At 36.4% G+C, this 20,528-nt stretch overlaps 1 protein-coding gene across 2 annotated transcripts in view; it reads left to right on the top strand.

Annotated features, from left to right (window-relative positions):
- NME7 (NME/NM23 family member 7) overlaps nt 1-20,528 on the top strand; it is a 263,827-nt gene that overhangs the window by 75,332 nt on the left and 167,967 nt on the right. For both annotated transcript variants that reach the window (XM_060091294.1, XM_060091295.1), the window contains one exon: nt 4,074-4,182. In XM_060091294.1, the coding sequence (XP_059947277.1) occupies nt 4,074-4,182 (109 nt within the window). The remainder of the gene's footprint in view (nt 1-4,073; nt 4,183-20,528) is intronic.

Raw genomic sequence — 20,528 nt, forward strand, 5'->3', positions numbered from 1 at the left:
CTTGTTGTTTTTGGTGTCCTCCCCCATTGGCTAGGGTTAGTTTAGTGGGTTGTGTAGGTTTCCTGGTGGAGGGGACTGGTGCCTGTGTTCTGGTGTATGAGGCTGGATTTTGTCTCTCTGGTAGGCAGGACCACATCTGGAGGTGTGTTTTCGGATGCCTGTGACCTTATTATGATTTTAGCCAGCCTCTCTGCTAATGGGTTGTGTTCCTTTCTTGCTAGTTGTTTGGCATAGGGTATCCAGCCCTCTAGCTTGCTGGTTGTTGAGTGGAGCTGGGTCTTAGCATTGAAATGGAGTCCTCTGGGAAAGCTTTTGCCGTTTGATATTATGTGGAGCCGGCAGGTCTCTGGTGGACCAATGTCCTGAACTCGGCTTTCCCACCTCAGAGGCACAGGCCTGACACCTGGCCGGAGCACCAAGACCCTGTCAGCCACATGGCTCAGAAGAAAAGGCAGAAAAACAGAAAGAAAGAAAGAAAAATAATAATAAAATAAAATAGTTATTAAAATGCAAAATAATTATGAAAAATGAAAAAATTAAAAATAATTAGTAAGAATTTAAAAAATTAAGAAGTAATTTTAAAAAAAGCAAAAAAAAGAGAAAGAACAGAGCACCCAAAGCAAAAAAGAAATCCACCAATGATAACAAGCGCTAAAAACTATACTAAAAAAAAAGGACAGACAGAACCCTATAACAAATGGTAAAAGCAAAGCTATACAGACAAAATCACACAAAGAAGCATACACATATACACTCACAAAAAGAGAAAAAGTTAAAATGTATATATATCTATATATAAAAAGAAACGCAGGAAGAGAGCAACCAAATCAATAAACAAATCTACCAATGATAATAAACTGTAAATACTAAACTAAGATAAGCAGAAAACCAGAAACAAATTAGATGCAGAAAGCAAACCCCACGTTCCACATGTAGATGTATTTCTAATGTATTTGTGGGGAGGACGGTGATCTCCATGTCTTACTCCTCCGCCATCTTGAAGGTCTCCCTTCTAGCATAGCTTTTTACATCTGAAAAAAGGTGATAGAAAAAGTTCAGGACTTTGGAGTCAGTATGACCTGGATTTGAATCATGACTTTGCCACTTGCTAACTTGCAAGGGCTTGTTTCTTAACCTTTCTGAGTGTCTGTGTCTATAAATTCTACATATGTTAAATAAAATATTTCTGAATTTCAATCATTCCAAACTATTGAGAAGCTACTGTGAAAAAAGCAAAGTCCTGACTCATGGAGCTTATAGCTTTTCTGATGGGAGGGATGTCAGATAGTAAATAAATAGACCTATAACTCTGATGTCTATTAGTAATTGCTCTGAAGAAAATAAAGCAGGGGAAGGATATAGAAAAAGACAAGGGTTGTGTGTGGAGTAGAGTTGTTGAATGCTATTAAATATACCATATAGAAAGTCCTTATAATATCTGGTTTGAGGAGTGATCAGGAGGAAGTGAGGGAGAAATCCAAGCAAATGTCTGGGGGAAAGAGTGTTCCAGCAAGTAAGGGCACAATACATGCAAAAACTCAGAGGTGGGAACATATTTGCTATGTTCAAGGATCAGTGAGGAGGTGAGGCCAGTGATGCTGGCCAGAAATGTGTTTCATGGAAATAGCTGGAGATTAGGTCAGATATAGCCAGGGCCCAGGTCACATAAGGCCTTGTAGGATATCTAGGACTTTGAAATTCATTCTGAATGAGATAGGAGGTCGTGGAGAGTTCTGTGCAGAGGAGTGGCATGATCTGTTTTTATTAGTTTCATTCTGACTGCTGTGTTAATAATAGACCAGGCAGCATAGGGGTACTTGTGTTGTGGGGAAAGTTGGAATGGGAGATCAGTTAGGAGGTTAGTGCAGGCATTAAAGGGAGAGATGGTGGTGGCATGTCACATGGACCAAGGTGACAGATGTGGAGGTAGGTGGTTGGATTCTGGTTATATTTTAAAGGATTTTTTGATAGATTGGACAGGTGAAGAGGAATCAAGAATCACTATGTTCTTTGTTTTTGTTTTTTGTTATTTATTTTTGGCTTGTGCAATTGAAGGGTAAGGAAAAGGGCGGGATTGAACAGATTTATGGGAGACAGTGGAAATTCGAAGTCTGTTTTGGATGTTTTAAATATGAAATGTCTGTTAGTGGTAGATAGATATGGATGTGGAGTTTAGGGAGGTTGGGCTGGAGATTAAAATGTAGGAGACATCAGAATACAGGTAGCATTTAAAGCCATGGGACTTGAGGGCCTCAACAAGAGAGTGACAATAGGTAGAATAGTGACAATAAATAGTACTAGACCACTCTCTAGTACTTAGGGGTCTGCCAAAGGGGAGAAAATCATCAAAGGAAACTGAAAAGGAACAGTGGGAAGAAAACCAGGTGATGAAAGCATTCCAGGATGTAGGAATCAATTGTGTCAAATGCTGTTGGGTCAGGTAAGGTGAGGTCTGAGAATTAACCAGGGTACTTGGCAACGTGGAGGTGATTAGGGATTTTCATGAATAGCCTTTGTGGAATGAAAGCCTAATTAGTTGTAAGTTTAAGAGGAAATGGAAGAGAAGAAGTAAAGACAGAGAATAAAGACACCTCTTTTGAGGAGTTTTGTTGCAAAGGAAGCAGAGAAAGGGGAACTGTAGACGGGACAAGCCCTTTCCAGTTTGCAGCCCTCTCCCATGCCTTCTTGTCACACCAGGTTTACTTCATTCACTCATTGATTACCTACCAGGACCCTATAGGTATCTGAGTTTTCACCTGTACCTTACACGTTCTCTGAGAACATGTAATCAAAGCATCTGGTACAGGACTAAAAGCGGTAGTTGCTGTTACTGATCAAGAAGAGTAATAAGCAAAGGCAGCAATACGATAGAAAGATAGTTGTCTAAGGAATGGAACATTTTAATTCTAAAGTGTCGTTAACCCCAGAATCACTCAAGTATATACGCTACTATTTGAACCTTTCCTCATCTTCCCGAGATCGTTTTCTTTTTTTTTTTTTAATGAACACCAGTGTGGTACACTAACACATCCTATGATCTTTCAATTTTTAAATTCAGTGAAAAGTGAGTATTTACTTTGAGCTATTTGTTTTAGATTCTAAAGGACCTACACAGCTATGCAAGTTAGTTCTTTTCTTCAAATTTATAATTCATGGGGGGCAATTACCAAAATAACCACAACTTTGGAGGAGTACAGTGTACTGATTGGGGTGCATCAAAAGGGGCTCCTGGGGGAGATAATATTTAAAGTGACCCTTTATATGTTGGTACGGTTCTTGGGGACAGAGGGCTTTGTAGGGAATAGAAATAATACTAGTAAAAGCTTAGAAGCAGGAAAGCATATGTCTAAATAGTTTACTAATTAGTGTGGCCATCTTTGTGGCTAGTTCAAATTGCTCGGTGGTTATTTTAATGAACTATGTGCAAAGCAAATAGCACAGCCTGAATCTGGTTATAAAATAAGGTTCATGTGATTTGACTTTAGCACTATATGTAGTTAATTAGTTTTAACTGTAGCTCTGATTCTTGAATACTAATCTGTTTCTATAAAGATTTCCTTATATTTAATTGAATTTTACATATTTTAATGACAAGTTTAAAATTGGACCTGTGTCTCATAAACTGATGCTTTGGGTAAAATAAGAACTTTATATTGATTACTTCCAATATTCAAAATATGTTAAGACATTCTCAGCTTTAATCCTGAGACAGAATGATACATATTGTCATTGCTTTAATACTTCTTTATATGTTCTTTTAAGACTTAAAACAACGTTCAGTTAGTCTTTGTAAAAAGCATTTTTAGAAAATTTGAAGAAAAGAATTTATGTTGTGAAACTTTATAAGTAATTGCATAGTTCTTCTGTCACGTAAATATCCTAGGAGTTTGAGAAGAGATTGTAACGGAGCAGGACCCTCTGGGGCCTTCCTGAGGCAGACACTTCCCCCATATCCTCTGCTTTAGCTCCTCTCTGAAGTACCTGGATGATAGTATGCTGTGCACATTTCCTGAGTTGTTTTACAGATGTGTAACAAGATTACATGTACCAAAGTCATTTCTCTCTGTCTTTAGGAAATGGAGTTATTTTTTCCTTCGAGTGGAATTTGTGGGCCAGCAAACACTGCTAAATTTACCAGCTGTACTACTTGTTGCATTGTTAAGCCCCATGCCATCAGCGAAGGTAAGTGCTGTGTTGAATACAATATAGCCAACACATTTTGCTAATAGGAGCTTATTTTGTTAATGTTTGTTTTTTCTTGATGTATTTTATATATAGAAATTAAAGTATAATTATAGTATTTCCATTCATTTTTTTTGAATGCACATGAATAAAGGTGACATAATATGAGGGCAAAATCTATCTGAATCTATATCTTTCTCTTTGTATCTGAGCATTTCTAAAAGGTGTTCCTTGGGTTGCTGATTATGGTCATGCTCGTCCTGTTACTGGTCTTTATTCCTTGACTTTTACTCTGCCTCCTCTCCTCCCAACCACATAACTGTGATTCACTTAATTCACTTAAACAGCACTCCTAATCTAAAACAATATCTACCATATCTGCAGTACCCTTTCTGAGAAAGCTATAGAAACTTCTTTTGGTTCTCTGTATCTGAAACAAAGTTCTTTGACTGATGTGTGTGTGTGTGTGTGTGTGTGTGTGTGTGAGAGAGAGAGAGAGAGAGAGAGAGTTTGTACGGTTTTTCTTCATTTTCCTTCATCTGTTTGTTTTAGTCTGCTCAATATATTTTTGTCAGCCATCCCAAATCCTTTTGGAAATGAGATGGGGTATAATTTAAAGGATCATCCTTAAAAAACTAGATACTAAATAATAGATGAATGAATGGATTTTTTAAAAATTTGTTTTCTAAATATTATATGGTTTTAAATAATTTTTAGTCTTTAAAGATTAAAACTATATTTCATATACCCATATTTGATATATAACAGTAGAGGCATATGAGTTAAAGTATAAGAAATTTTTTTGTTAAATCTAATCAGATGGCAGAATACTTTATTTAAACTTTAACATTTCAAGGCATTTGTTCCTTGTTTCTTTTTAAACCTCAGTTTTAGGGATGCTTTAAAACCATTCTGAAATGTATAATTAACCCAATTCAGCTTAAACTGTGGTTACAATTAAATATAGTTTGAAGTTTCATGTTGAATTTATTATTAGCTTTACTTGGCCCCCTTTCAATTGCTGGTTTATGTTTCTTTTTCTATAATGATCTGATTTCCTGGTATATTTAATTTCACCTGTGGTCTAGAAGAAGAGATTTTTTAAAAAGGAGTTATGAAGAGAGCAGCTGAAATGGAACAGGGAATGTTATCTTCTGTTGATTGTCCACTCCCCCAAAGAAGGCCTGAATGGCTTGTTGATTAAGCAAGACTGAGTTTACTGCCTACTACAGTAAGGAGATCACACCTGGATGGAGTCTTATTGGACTTCACAATGGAGAGGTCATGGGCAGATATTGTAGAATTTCAGGTGTGACCTTGAGATATGTAAGGTGGGTCTGTCAATGCGGTGATATGATTGAAATGGGGCAAAATTTATGATATAATAGTTTAGAATTAGTAGAAACAGTGAGGCAAGGATTTTAACCAAGTCTTAAAAGTATTTTGTTTGATGAGTGAGTTATTTGCCCAGTGGAGGGAATATTGTGAACTGTTTGAATAGACTATTGTTGAGATAAATGGACTTTTGGGAGGCTCCTGAAGTGAACAATGAAGTTATTTAATGATTTACAGCTTTATCTTTGTGGGTAATAATTTCTTGGCACAAATGATAATGTCATGTGGATGTAGGCGGCCTTAATTCTTAGTCCTTTAGTTAATTTACATGGATGTGGTGATTCACTTCTAACTTCTAAGAGAGCTAGAAAAAAAGAGCTTAGTTTGTGGAATAGATGGTGGAAGAAAGTAATAGGATATACTAGGGTATTTGCAGTCTTTTTACATATGTAGATTGAAATATATTTTGTCATTTGGGGACTCAGGTTTTAAAAGGGAAGAAAAACAAGGTGAATTTTTCTGTTTTTTTCTAATTTAAAAATTATTCAATGTGTTTGTTTTCGATGTCCTTAGTATTATTTATATGTAGTTAGTTTAATTCCATTGATAAAATGAGTTATTTTTACTCTGAAATCAGGCTGTGTAGGTTTGTATTCTGGCTCCGCTACTTACTAGCCATGAGGATAGTGGATAAATTACTTAACCTCTTTGTACCTTGTTTCCTCATCTGTAAGATGAGAATAATAGTATACCTTCTTCACAAGGTAATTGTAAGGTTTAAATGCACTTAATGTAATGGTTAGATGGCTAAATGATTAAATGTAGAGATTAATGTCCTAAGCAGTGCCCAGCACTTAAGTGCTACATAAGTGTTAGACATTATTACTATTATGATTACTGCTCTATTACTACTACCACTGCTACTAATATCATTATCTTCTAATTTTTAACTAAAGGTGAATGACTCCTTAGAAACAAAGCAATAGTTTAAAATACTAACAAAATCCATCATCCACAGAAAGAAAGAAAATCCCTATTACTGTGTAAGGAACAAAATACTTTATTTTTCTTAAAGTCTGGGTCTAACTTAAGCCCATGAAGTAGGATCATTGCTTCCATCTAGTCGATTGAGCAGCTATCAGCAATTACATATTCTGATCGTCCATTATGGTTGGCACTGGGCAGGAGGTGATAGCTAAATCTGGGAGAGCTGCTTTTGCACTTGTAATGGCCAAAAAATTAGCCTTTTGAAGTATTAGAACCCTGAAGTTTTGTTGGAAATTTTCCTTTCTTATAACAGATTTCTGCATTAAACAATTTTACTGCATTGTATGATTTTAGTTTCGTCCTCAGTAAAATGAGTCACGATGGTTTAAAAAGTTTCCTCTCAGCCTTTAAACCCAGATATTCTATTATTCTGTGAAACTGTATTGAAAATTCTTATAAAAGAAAGTTATATTCTGTATCTCAATGTTGTGTTTTGGCTGTAACATTTCTATTTTCACGGAGGCTATTTCAGAGCAATTTTAGATGTTTAAAAGATATATAGAGACAGTTTGGGGGTTGTCTGTTTACATTTAACTAAATAGGAAGCAAATTATTTATTAGAATATTAGCCAGTTTGTAAATTTAATGCCAGAATGGTCTCTGATACACTAACTGAAACAGGACTAGATCTTCAGCAAGATCATATTTATCAAGTTCCTCACTTTTAAAAATTGAGCTATTCTTACTCAGAACCTCTTTCAGAATTTTAATTTCCACCCTGAATGGTAGTTTTGATGCTAGGTAGGCCAAGAGCCCTAGAAGAGACAGTCCACCCTGTGGAACCCCCCTGAATTTGGGCCGATTGAATTGGTTACGTTCCCAGCTTTTTTGTATTGGATTTCCTTCAAGTAATTCAGCTTCTGGGATACTGTGGAAGAGCCGTGACATTTTTTGGTGTAGAGAGATTGGATTTACATACGATTTGACTTACATGTAGAATCTAAAAAACAAATAAAAGAGAAACAGACTCATAGATTCAGAGAACAAACTGGTGGTTGCCAGAGGGGAGGGGCATAGGGGTATGGGCAAAATAGGTGAAGGGGATTAAAAGGTACAAATTTATAGCTATAAAATAAATAAGTCAGGAGGTTGTAACGTACATGTAGGGAGTATAGTCAGTAATACTGTAACAGCTTTCTATGGTGACGGATGATAACTGGTTTTATTGTGGTGATTATTTCATAATGTTGAATTGCTGTACACCTGAAACTAATATAGATTATATGTTAATTATAAATAAAGAGATTGGATTTAACATTGTAAATCTAACTCAATTTCAGTAAAAATTCTTGGAGTGGCCCAGTTTTGCTTAGAATGTCACAGTTTTGGAGTTTTGTGATTGTTTTATTCTATCTGAAGGAGTTGAAGCTAATTTATAACAGATGTACCAAGTACATTGAACTATATATAAGACCCTGATATTTTATGGAACTTAGCATGCATTTTGAAACCCAAAATTATAGGCAGTAAAAATATCTAATGAATTTACAAGTTGTGGGAACTTAAATGAAATCACTAATTTATTGACTTAAAAGGAATCTCAAGAGTTCTGTTAGTTCTACAAAAGAATCCCAATCTTCAGGAAGGATTACATTTAATGGTCCTCATGAAGTAGTTGCACATTACGCTACTGAAAAAATTTTTTAGAAATAATGAAAGTTTACCTGTTAATATGTTCCAACGTCTAATAACCCTTAGAGGAAAATGAGAGTCCCTAGGATTGTCAGTTTTAATGACTTGACTGAGGGCAGAGTGGAAGAAGGTCTCCTCAAATCTTGTTAATGAGACTGTTAGAAAGGACTTTTCTTAAATATAGAACAACAATAAAAAATTTTTATTACTAATTGCAGTTCTTATTTATGGAGTGATAAGTACTTTACATGAATTATTTAATTCTTAAAACTGTAAAGGTAGGTACTATTTGAAACATATGCCACAGAGGAGGAAACCTAGGCAGTGAGATGTTAAGTAACTTGCTGAAAGTTACACAGCTCTTAAGTGGTGGGGTTGGGATTTGCACCAAGTTTGTCTTCGTTTTATCACATTATACCATTCTTCATTCATACATTATCACTTAGACCCTATAAATCCCCATCATCAAATTTGATTATTAACCCCATTTTACAGATGTGGAGTCTAAGAATTAGAAGGGATAAGTAACATCTTGAAATCCAGGGCTGTTTGATTCTACAGCTGGAATTATTTGTGCCATTCCATGAATATTGAGGTCAATTGATTGTGGAAAGATGTTCTTGATAGTTATGAAGGGTGATTTTAATACCTTAAAAATACCTTAAAAAATCTTAACATACTTATAGTTTAAGATGGGACCTGGAGAAATGACTGCTGTTCTGGCCAAGGTAATGGCAGTTAAGAGATGAATAACAAATTCTTGAGAATTGTAAATTTAGAATACTTCCTTAGAACTTTTCCAGTTAAATGGGAATAATGCTTTTTATATTTTTTATTTTATTTTATTTTTGTGTTACGTGGGCCTCTCACTGCCGTGGCCCCTCCCCCTGCGGAGCACAGGCTCCGGACGCACAGGCCCAGCAGCCATGGCTCACAGGCCCAGCTGCTCCGCGGCACGTGGGATCTTCCCGGACCGGGGCACGAACCCGCGTCCCCCGCATCGGCAGGCAGACTCCCAACCACTGCGCCACCAGGGAAGCCCGCTTTTTATATTTTTAAAGGTGTTTAATTTGACTAAAACAGTTCTTGTTTCTTTTATCCTATTTTTATATTTCAAGAATCTCCTTTTCCTAGGTGTAATTTATTTCCATTTGTTTCAGGTTACTCTGTCCCTTGCTCCTGCACTCCAGCACTGCTGCCTGCCTTTCAGTCCTCTAATACCCCTTGTTCCTTCTCTCCTGAGGGCCTTTTTACATGCTCTTCCCTTTGCCTGGGATGTGCATCCCCTCCTCCTTCCCTCACCCCTCAAAATGTCATTCTTCTCAGAGAAACCCTAAGTGACATGTTCTCTTGGCATGCTCTGCTTTTCTTTTATAGCCCTTAGTACGCTTTGCTATTATATGTTGTATGACTAGTATGTATGTGTGTATATATATATGTACATACATATATATAGCTACAATGCATACTATATATTAATTTTTGTGTGATCATTGTCTTTTTCCTCTACTAGATTACAAACTGATTACAGGAACAGTATTTGTTTCATTGTCATACTTTAAAAAATGTTTTGTACTCCTCATAATTTTTCTTTTAGCCCATGTGTTATTTAGGAGTCTTTAGTGTCTGAACATTGTCAGAGAATATGGTCTCTATGATGGATATTTCTTTGAAATTTGTTGATGTCCTTTGTGACTTAACTCATGACTCATTAAAAAAGAATTCCAGGGCCTCCCTGGTGGCGCAGTGGTTAAGAGTCCGCCTGCCGATGCAGGGGATACGGGTTCGTGCCCCGGTCTGGGAGGATCCCATATGCCGCGGAGCGGCTGGGCCCGTGAGCCATGGCCGCTGGGCCTGCGCATCCGGAGCCTGTGCTCCGCAACGGGAGAGGCCACAACAGTGAGAGGCCCACATACCGCAAAAAGAAAAAAAAAAGAATTCCAGTGTGTGTTTGAAAAGAAGGATATTGTTGCATCGCTCTCCCTTTATATGTAAATAGCTATTGATTCAAACCTGTTGTCCAAACTGAAATTTTTTTTTTTGTCTGTTTGGATAATCAGCTTCTGAAAAAAACTTTGTTAACTTCTTCCACATTAAAATTATCTATTATTATGAATTTGTCATTTGTCCCTTTAATTTGGATTGCTTTTGCTTTGTATATCCTGAGGCTTTGTTGTGTGTGATTATTATTTTGCTCCTTACACTAGCCTACTTTAGTTCCAGTGATTGTTTTTTGTTGTTTACCTTAAAGGGAGGCATGTCTTTTTCCAACTTTTTTTTAGCCTTTTGCTTATAATATATATCTTATAATCACTATGACTGAATTTTGTTTCATTCCTATTTAAGAAATTTTTGCTTTTTCAATCCAATCTAGTAGTCTTAGAATAGTTGAATTTAACCCATCGCCATTTATTGTGATAACTGATTTGGATTTCTTTATCTTTCTTAAAGTTTTTTTTTTCATTCTTTTCCCCTGCTCTTAACCCCCCACCCCTTTCCACCTTCTGCTGGATGGACAAATTTTTCTTTATTGCCCTCTTTCTCTTTTGTTTATCTGCTACTTTGAAAGTCCTAGATCAGGGGATCAGCAAACTATAGCCATTGGGCTAAGTCGGGCCATCTGCCTGGTTTTATAAATAAAGTTTTACTGGAACACTGCCATACTCATTTATGTATTATCTATGGCTGCTTTTATTGCTACAATAGTAGGGTTGAGTAGTTGTGACAGATTCAATAAAACTTGAAAAGCCTAAAACATTAACTGTCTGACCCTTTATAGAAAAAGTTTCCTGATCTCTGTATAGAGTGTATATTTTTAAATTGGTTCTGCCTAAATTTTAGCATATGTACTTAACTCTAAATTTTATTAATAAAATTTAAACTTGTTCACTCTGTCCAAATTTTTCCAAAGACGAAGACTTTAGAATGCTTTAAGCAGCCACTGAAATCTTCTTTTCCCATCTTCCAAGTTATTGGTGTGAGAATGTTCTTCTTTTTTAATTTTAAATAACTTTATTGATGTATAATTTACAAAACATGAAATGCACACATTCTAATGGTACATTTCTGGCACTGTAATACAGTGTCTAAAACTCTTAGAGTTAAGAAGTCCTTCTTAATGGATAAACTGGGTCCTGGTTGATGTCTCCTTGCAGAAATTTAGAGGATGAGTAGTTTTGATTGTTTGAATGTTACTGTGTGAAAGCAGGAGGATTGAATAGATTTATTCCAGGCTTAATTGTGTGCCTTTATGATTATAGTTGTTTTTTTTTGAATCAATGGCAAAGCAATGAGAAATCACTGTGTCGTTTGTTGGAAGACAGGGCTTGCTCTTCACACCTGACTGGAATAAAGAAACATCTGTTGCCAGGCAGCCAAGGCACTAGCACCCAGCAACTGTGATGTGTGCATCAGGAATCTTAGGCTCTCTTCAGAGCCTAGTGAAGTGTAGTACAAGCAAAAGATCTATCTATACTCAAATGTCTGAATTAGAAGAAACAAGAATACAGATAAAAGAATGGCAGAGAATTCAGTGAAAATCCTACTGTACCTGGCAAGGATGATCATAGTATACAATGTTTGGAATGACTGTTATAATTCTATGGCTTGACACTAATTAAGTGGCCTTGAAGACATTTCTTGACCTCCTAAAGCTTCATTTTTTTATCTGCAAAATGGAGGTGGCAGAACCTGCATCATAAATAAGTTAATACATGTGATGCACTTGGAATAATTTGCATAGTAAGTATACAATAAAGTGTTAGCTATTAACAGTAGCAGTTTTAGAGATTATATCACATGACACATTTTTAAAAAACCTGAAGTAGTTGTGTTTTAGTTATCTGTTGCTTTATAACAACCATCACCAAACTTTATTCCTTAAAAACGGTTTCTCACAATTCTGTGCATTACCTGGGCTCAGTTGGGAATTCTCCTGTGGTATACCTGGGGTCAGTTGGGTGGCTTCATTCAGCTGGGAGCTGTGCTGGAACTGAAATGTACAAGATAGTTTCTCATCCTTCAGAGACTTTTTCCACATGGCATCTCACCATTCAGTAGTCTACCCTAAGCTTCTTTATGGCATGGTTGCTGGCTTCCAAAAGGAGCATTCCAAGACTATCTTCACTGTGCAAGTGCTAATCAAGCCTCTGCTTGCATCATGCCTTAATGTCCCAATGGCTAAATCTAGTCATGTGGCCAAATCATTATGAGAGGAATTGCACAAAGGCATGAATACCAGGGATCATGATTCACTGGGGACTACCAATGTAGCAGTTTCCCTCAAGTGGTGTAAAGCATCCTAAGACCTTAACACGGTAGGAATGTGGTACTCCAACCCAAACCAGTGGTGGTGTGTAACTGTATGCTAGACAGTGCTTCTCAAACTTTAGTGTGCACCAGAACCACTTGGGGGACTTTTAAAATGCATATATCTGGGCCCTAACTTCAGAACTTAGTTTAGTAAGTCTGGACTAGGGCTCAGAAATAAGCATTTCAATAGTCTCCCCAGGTTGTCCTGATGAACACCTAATGTCCAGTTTGAGAACCATTTATCAGAAATTTTGCGGACAGGGAACACCCTGCATTTCCTCTGGTGATCTGCCTTTGTCAGAGGCTGGCCTTAGGAAACTTTATACCAAGTGGAAGATTCCTAGCTTGTTCTCTGTGGCAGGTTAATAGCAAGCATGGGGAAGGTTAAGGAAGAGTCACCTTTTGGTTTTCAGTTATTCGTATGACTCTACAGGGGTAGTTCCCTGTGCTAGATTTCAGGTTGGTGAGAATTTCTTGGAGTGATGGAAAATTTGGGTATCCAGGGCACTCTGCTTTACCAGAGTAGCATCTCAAATACTTGTTTATTTCTATTTAGCAGTTGTTTAACAAAAATAACAGAAAAGTTTATCTGTGGCTAGGCAGTCCTTAGGTTGACATTTCTCTCTAGTGAGATTAGAATGAAACCCATTTTCATTGAAAGAGTGCTAGAAGAAGTGTAACGTTAAGGAAGGTGACTTCTAAGATCTCTCAGAAGTCTTAGTGTAGTTGTAAGCTTTCATAACTTTAGGACTATAAATGCAACAAACTTAATAAATATCATTTACAAAATTAATTTAAATTTCTTTTATAGTTATTCCATTTTTTGTATTTTGAATAATAGTTTATGTTTTGCTAAATATTTTAAAAAGAAATTTATATAATTAACTTTCATATCATATTTTATTATACATTTGTAGCATTTATACTTCTAAGTTACTGCACTAAGACTTGTGGGATATCCTGTATGTATATTACTTGAGGGATGATGTTTATTGGCAGGAGGATTATTTTATTTGAAAATAAGTTGGAAACTTCATTTTCCCATTCCTTTTTTCCAACTTTTTTGTATATTAGGATTCAGGAGTCACCTTTCAGGGAATGATGTTATTGAAGCAACTTGACACATTTGCCTTTGAGATATTGATCTGTTGACCTGTTAGATTCTAGATATGCACAGAGTCTTTGAGGAGGAACAGGATCAATGCAAGGTTAAATGCAGAACTTGGATGACAAAATACCACTCCCCTTGCTTATTTTTCACATATATGACTGTTAGAGGACCATGTAATTTTAGATGTCATAACTAATGCTGAGCATAGCTAGAAATGGTCTAGACTTGAGGAAAACCTGTCTCAAAGAGTTTGCAAAGACAGTGTGTTCCCATTCTTCTGCCTTGGAGGAATCTCTGGTACTGGTTTATGTATCTCCTCCTAACTCCTCCTCTGCAGAAATGCCCATGTAATTGCACAATGACAGAAGGAAGACAGGACTTGCTTCCACTAGGCTGTGGTTCTGCTCCTCTGGCTGATTCCTTCCTCCAGCCCAGGAGCTGGACCCATCTCTGTGGAGCTGGGGTCCAGGGATTCAGCCCACATCGTATTACTTTATCAGGAAATATTTTAAAAATGAAAAGCCACATGATCTTGTGTGGTAAGACTTTGAAAGATGATTCATGTTACATGATGGATTATAAATGCTGAAATTCTGACAATATGACTACAGTTGATTCTTATGAGGAAGAAAAAAGGCACATATCTAAAGAAAAGATGGTACCTACAAGGTGGAAAGCTTGGGTTTCCAAATGACATGTTAAAAGATGGGAGCAGTAGATACTTATGAAAAAATGCTGAAGGCACATGATCGCTGTAATTACTTTTTGAGTTGTTTAATAAGTGGTACCCTGCTTTTCTACATATTCGCACATCTTTCCTACTCTAGAAGGTCTGTGGTTCAAAGGTCTTGCTTGTTTTGGTGGTTAGTTCATTTGTAACCTATTACCACCTTACATTGACTATAGCTCTGTGTACGGTGGCTTGTGTGTGCCAAGTGGGAAGTTATTTCTCCACAGCCATTTTCATCGTGGTCATCATGGAATAGCTTAGTTATCAAAGGACTGGTTTGCAATGTCTCTTCAGGATAATCTTAAGGATATTTTTTCATTATTGAAGTATAGTTGATTTACAGTGTTGTGTTAGTTTCTGGTGTACAGCAAAGTGATTCAGTTTTATATATATATATAAAATTAAGGATTTTAGTTTAAGCAGATTGGAGAGAGCTCAGATGTGCTTGAAGTGTATCTTGAGATTTTTGGTATTGATTTATGCCCAGATTCTCTACTCTTTATTTTTATTCTTTAGAGTATCCTGGATTTGAGGGCAGGCAAACTTTAAGCCAAATCTTACTTAAACATTAGGCTGAGTCAGAAGATGACATTTCCAGTATGAGTTTTATGGTGTTTGGCTTTGTATGATGATAGTTTTCATTTAACCTGATTGCTGTTAGTTAATGTGATTCAAAACACATGCCTCAAATTCTTAACAGGTATAGTGTGAGGGAGGATAAATTGGGTAATATATATAAAACCAATTTGAGATCTTTAGGAAAAGTCATCACTCTAAGATCTTACATTGATACGTAATTAAAGTTGAATGTTTTCTTTAGGAACTGTGTTCTTTAGGCATTGAAAATACCAGAATGCTCCTTTTAAGGAATAGACATCAAAGAGATACAGAAGTGGGTCATGCTGAGTTTTAGCCAGGAGTTTGTCTTAGTAACATTTATTGGAATTTCTCTTGTATTAACAGAAGTAATATGCATTACAGAAAATATAGGAATACAGAAAAATGTTTGTTTTAAAAATCACTTCTACCATTCAGAGATTCTGTTTACAATGCGACATGTTCTTCCTTCTCTGCCAAACAGCTGAACACAACAATATGGATGAATTTCACAATCTTGAAGTTGAACAAAATAAGACATAGAAAGTTAGAAGCCATGTGATGCTATTCATAAGTTTAAATATAGGCAAAAGTCAACTATGTTTTTCAAGAATGCATATGTGGGTAGTAAAGAAAAAAGAAATACATGGAAAAGGTTATTCCAAAGTCAGGTAGTCTCTGAGAGGAGAGAGGGTGGTGATTGGAGAGGCACACCCAGAGGGCTTCTAGGGTCCTGGCAATGTTTTGATTTTTTTTTTTTTTTGACCTGAGTGGAGGTTACCATATATGTTCACTTTAATATTATAAAACTGAGCATATCTGTTATATATTTTACCATAAAACATATATATTTTATATTTTACAGTAAATATTTAGAAATTGGGCAAGGCAGGGCCTCCCTGGTGGCGCAGTGGTTGAGAGTCCGCCTGCCGATGCAGGGGATACGGGTTCGTGCCCCGGTCTGGGAGGATCCCATATGCCGCGGAGCGGCTGGGCCCGTGAGCCATGGCCGCTGAGCCTGCGCGTCCGGAGCCTGTGCTCCGCAATGGGAGAGGCCACAACAGTGAGAGGCCCGCGTACCGCAAAAAAAAAAAAAAAAAAAAAGAAAGAAATTGGGCAAGGCATAGAATAGATGGTATAGTATGTTCTTATTTCCTTAAAAACAAAAAGGCCATATCCATATATTTGTACATATGTTGAATATTTCTAGAAGAATATATAAGAAATTACTGACAGTGACTTCCTCTAAGAAGAAAGACTGAGATTCTGGGATGGGAGGGAGATTTACTTTCATCATATACCCTTTTACTTCCATTTTGCATGTTTTCAAATGAGGAATGCTCTTAAAAATTATGTGAGAGAGGGTAGGGGAAATTAAGACCAAAAAGTCAAAACTTGAGAATTTAATACCTTTTTATGACTTCCTTTTTAAGATGATGCAGGTTTGGAGTAGAGGGATTAAGGAAGAATTGGACTGAAAATTAAAATCATAAGCTTTTCAGATAACATTCCCCTTTTTCATGGCCGAGAGAATGGTTATTGTGATATTCTGTTGTCCCCAGAGATCTTGCTCCCTGTCATGGTTCTCGAACTTTAGTGAGCATCCATATCACTGGATCTGGATTGTTAAAATACAGATTCCTGGGCTATCCCTTCAGAGTGTCTGACTTGGTACATCTGCATTTCTAATAAGTTCCCAGGTCAGGACAGTGCTGCTTATGCAGGGATCACATTTTGAGAACCACTAGATGGCAAAGCTGCCCCCTACATAAGGACATGCTGGAAAATAGAACAAAAATGGAGGCCCACCCATACCCAGTGCATATAGTATGTGCTTCCAGCAGATAAGGAGTAAGAGTTATATAAAATTTGTGGCCCATGTTGTGGCATTACGTCTGTTTTTAAGCCTGTGAGTGGCAATGTAGGTCTTGCCAGCTGAGGAAATCAGAGTCATTTAAAATCAACAGAAGAAACCATGTTCTTGTAGTAAGATGTCTAAATTTGTGATCTCCTTAACTGTGACTTTGGATAACTGGAATAAAGAACATAAATGTTCATAATTTTGAAAAGACAAGCTTTGAGAATCTTTTTCTTTATATGTCTTAAAAAAAAGATACAAAACAACAGAACTAATTTTAAGAAAGGGAAAAGATTTATTTGTTCATGTTAGAGTTTATGGATCCATGGTTTTGATTTACTTTTTCAGTCTTTTTCATTGTGCTTGCCTATAAAACTAACAGATTTCCATTGATGAGTTATAACATGTATAGCACTTGTATAATTCATGAAAATCTCCTGCAATCATGAAGTCAACTTCCAGTGGGACTTGTGCTTACTCCACCCTCCAGAAGAGGGGCTGGCCTATTTTAAGATTAGGAAGGATCTCCCCCTACCTAGAAGCTGGCAGTATCCTATGCTGTAAAAACATAACATTGCTTTGTGATTGTGTGATTAACTTGTTTTCCGTGGTAACCTGGCATTAACTTTGGGCTTCTGACCTATTTGCCTAATACTAAATTTTCAGTTTCTCCCCTGTCAACCTGGTACCCTATTATCTTTTTCTTGGACTGTCCTTGTTTTAAAATTGTGCTCTTATTTCAGCCATGCTATCTGTTCTTGGCTTCCTTTGCTATGCTGAGCCCATCCTTGTCTTCCCACCAAGGAGGGGTTATTGATGGTCTTTTCCTGGAGATTTTAGATCCTGTGGGTCTTCTCTGTTGCTCCTGCGTTGATGTGGAGCCTGCCTTTACTATTTTCTACTCACTTAATTATGTTATGATGAATTTTAATATACCAAGTTACCATATTGTGGGTACATCTGTAAAGCTATATTGGTTACTCTTTTTATTGCTTTGTAAGGAATTACAGATTGTGGCTGTTAGGACATTGGTAAGGAAAATGTGCATTTTAGATCTGGGTGTGTGGTGCAAGTGCAGAATCAGAAATACTATTAGATGAATTAGGTCTATATTTTATAAGCCTACTTGCTACTGGAATCAATTATGATCAGCTAATGAATTAATTTGAGATTCTTTAAGACTTAAGTGCCTTACTAGCTCTCAGTTTAACAATTCTGCTGAATCCAAACTCTCATCTGCAATTGATTTAATGTGATTCTACAATATTTTTGCTTACTAGCCAGCAAAAAATCATAACAGACGTTTGAAGCCAAACTGATCTGTGGGTTTATCTTTTCATCGGATTAAAAGTTACTGGAAGATTGTCAGTGAAGTGGTATTGCCTAGTAACATATTGCTGTCTAGGAAACAGAAAGCTTTTCCACCTGGCTTTTATGCCTAAATTAATTTGTTATGCATGTTTGCTAGGATTAGTACTAAATTCCTTCTGTTGAATTCAATAATGCTTGTGATTTCTTTTGTATTTGGGCATTGAAAATTAAACTCTTAAATTCCTATAATCTCTAGCTTTAACTTGGCTTTACACTAATTACATTTTAAGGACACACCAGCCCTATTTTTTAGTTAAAATGTTTTTTATTTCATTCTATTTAAATTTTAAAAGAAACCAGATTTCTCCAATTTGATTTAATTTGGTTATTAATATTAAACACAACATCTGTTTATGTATCGTTCATGCATTCTTGGCTGTATCAAGATTAAAACTTTCTTTCACAGATCCTACTGAAGTAAAATGCAAGATTTCTTTTTGACACTTTTTTATCCACCATTTTTATATCTCACCCACCCCTATTTAGTATCAGTATTGTGGAGCGTATCATCCAGATTGTGATGAGTTGTCTTGTACAACAGACTGGCTGCTTTTTTGTTTTTTAATTGGAGTACAGTTGATTAACAATGTTGTGTTAGTTTCAGGTGTACAGCAAAGTGAATCAGCCATACATATACATATATCCACTTTCTTCTAGACTCCATTTCCATATAGGTCACTACAGAGAGCCAAATAAAGTGCCCTGTGTTATACAGTAGGTTCTCATTAGTAATCTTTTATATATAGTGGTGTGTATATGTCAATCCCAGTCTCCCAATTTATGTCTCCCCTCTTTCCCCCTTGGTAACCATTAGTTTGTTTTCTACATCTGTGACTCAATTTCTGTTTTGTACATAAGTTTATTTGTACCATTTTTTAAGATTCCATGTATAAGTGATATCATATGATATTTGTCTTTCTCTGACTTCTCTGACAATCTCTAGGTCCATCCATGTTGCTGCAAATGGCATTATTTTATTATATATGTACCACATCTTCTTTATCCATTCCTCTGTTGATGGACATAGCCCATGTCTTGGGTATTGTAAATAGTGCTGCAATGAACATTGGGGTGTGTGTATCGTTTTTGAATTATGGTTTTCTCCAGGTATATGCCCAGGAGTGGGATTGCTGGGTCGTATGGTAGTTCTATTTTTAGTTTTTTAAGGAGCCTCCATACTGTTCTCCATAGTGGCTGCACCAATTTACATTCCCATCAATATCACCTCTCACCAGTCAGAACGCCATCATCAAAAAATCTACAAACAATAAATGCTGGAGAGGGTGTGGAGAAAAGGGAACCCTCCTACACTGGCTGCTTCTTTAATGTTGAGTTTTGTAAGTTGTTTTGCTCACCAAAATGTCCTTTTCATGGGCACTCATTTCTATGAATAAGGTCTTGTTTTCGTCTGTTTATACCTTATTATTGCAAGGAGTAAGTTTAACATTCATAGTAAAGGTGTTTTTCAGGTCTTTCCACAGTATAAGGGTGGGTTCATTGGCTGCAAGGTTGCTTTCAAGTGTACAGTTTACTATAGAGTATAGATATTATAATATCAAGGGAAGATATCACAACTCCAGGAAAGACTTTAACATCAGAATAAGTTATTTCTACAGAAAATATTTTTTAGTGGCAAAATTGAAACTACTAGATTATTAAACGTGAAAACCAATTTTGTCATAATTTTGAAGAATATTGTCCATTTACCTGGTTAACAACTTAACTTTGTTCTTAACTATTTTCTCTCTATGAAACAGTTTTCTAGAACTACTAACAAATAGTAAAATGATCAATTGTTTCCTGTCTTTTTTCCTTCAAATTTGTTAAGCTTCAAAATGGTAAGAAGGAAGGAAACCTTAAATTGAAAAATCAGTAAGTTGGGTGATGATCTTCTGAACAATCCAAAATTTACTAGATAAAAATTCTATATTCTTCTGTTACTGGTTTTACATGATACATTCAGAAGATCAAAAAAGATAAGTAGCACACAAATAAATGTATTTTTTGTATATTGTAGGAGAGGCAAACTCTTACCCTCTTAGTTTTTTTGGCTGGGCATTAGAATTAAATTGACATGAGACATAGATCAACAGGGGAAAAGCATACAAATTTATGTAATACAAGTTTTACATGATACAGGAGCCTTCATAAGGAAATGAAGACCCAAAGAAATAGAGAAAACCTACTTGCTTTTTTTTTTTTTTTTTTTTTTTTTTTTGCGGTACGCGGGCCTCTAACTGTTGTGGCCTCTCCTGTTGCGGAGCACGGGCTCTGGACGTGCAGGCTCAGCGGCCATGGCTCACGGGCCCAGCCGCTCCGGGGCATGTGGGATCTTCCCGGACCAAGGCACAAAC

The sequence above is a fragment of the Mesoplodon densirostris genome, chromosome 2, assembly GCF_025265405.1.
Source record: "Mesoplodon densirostris isolate mMesDen1 chromosome 2, mMesDen1 primary haplotype, whole genome shotgun sequence".
In the NCBI taxonomy this organism is placed as follows: domain Eukaryota; kingdom Metazoa; phylum Chordata; class Mammalia; order Artiodactyla; family Ziphiidae; genus Mesoplodon; species Mesoplodon densirostris.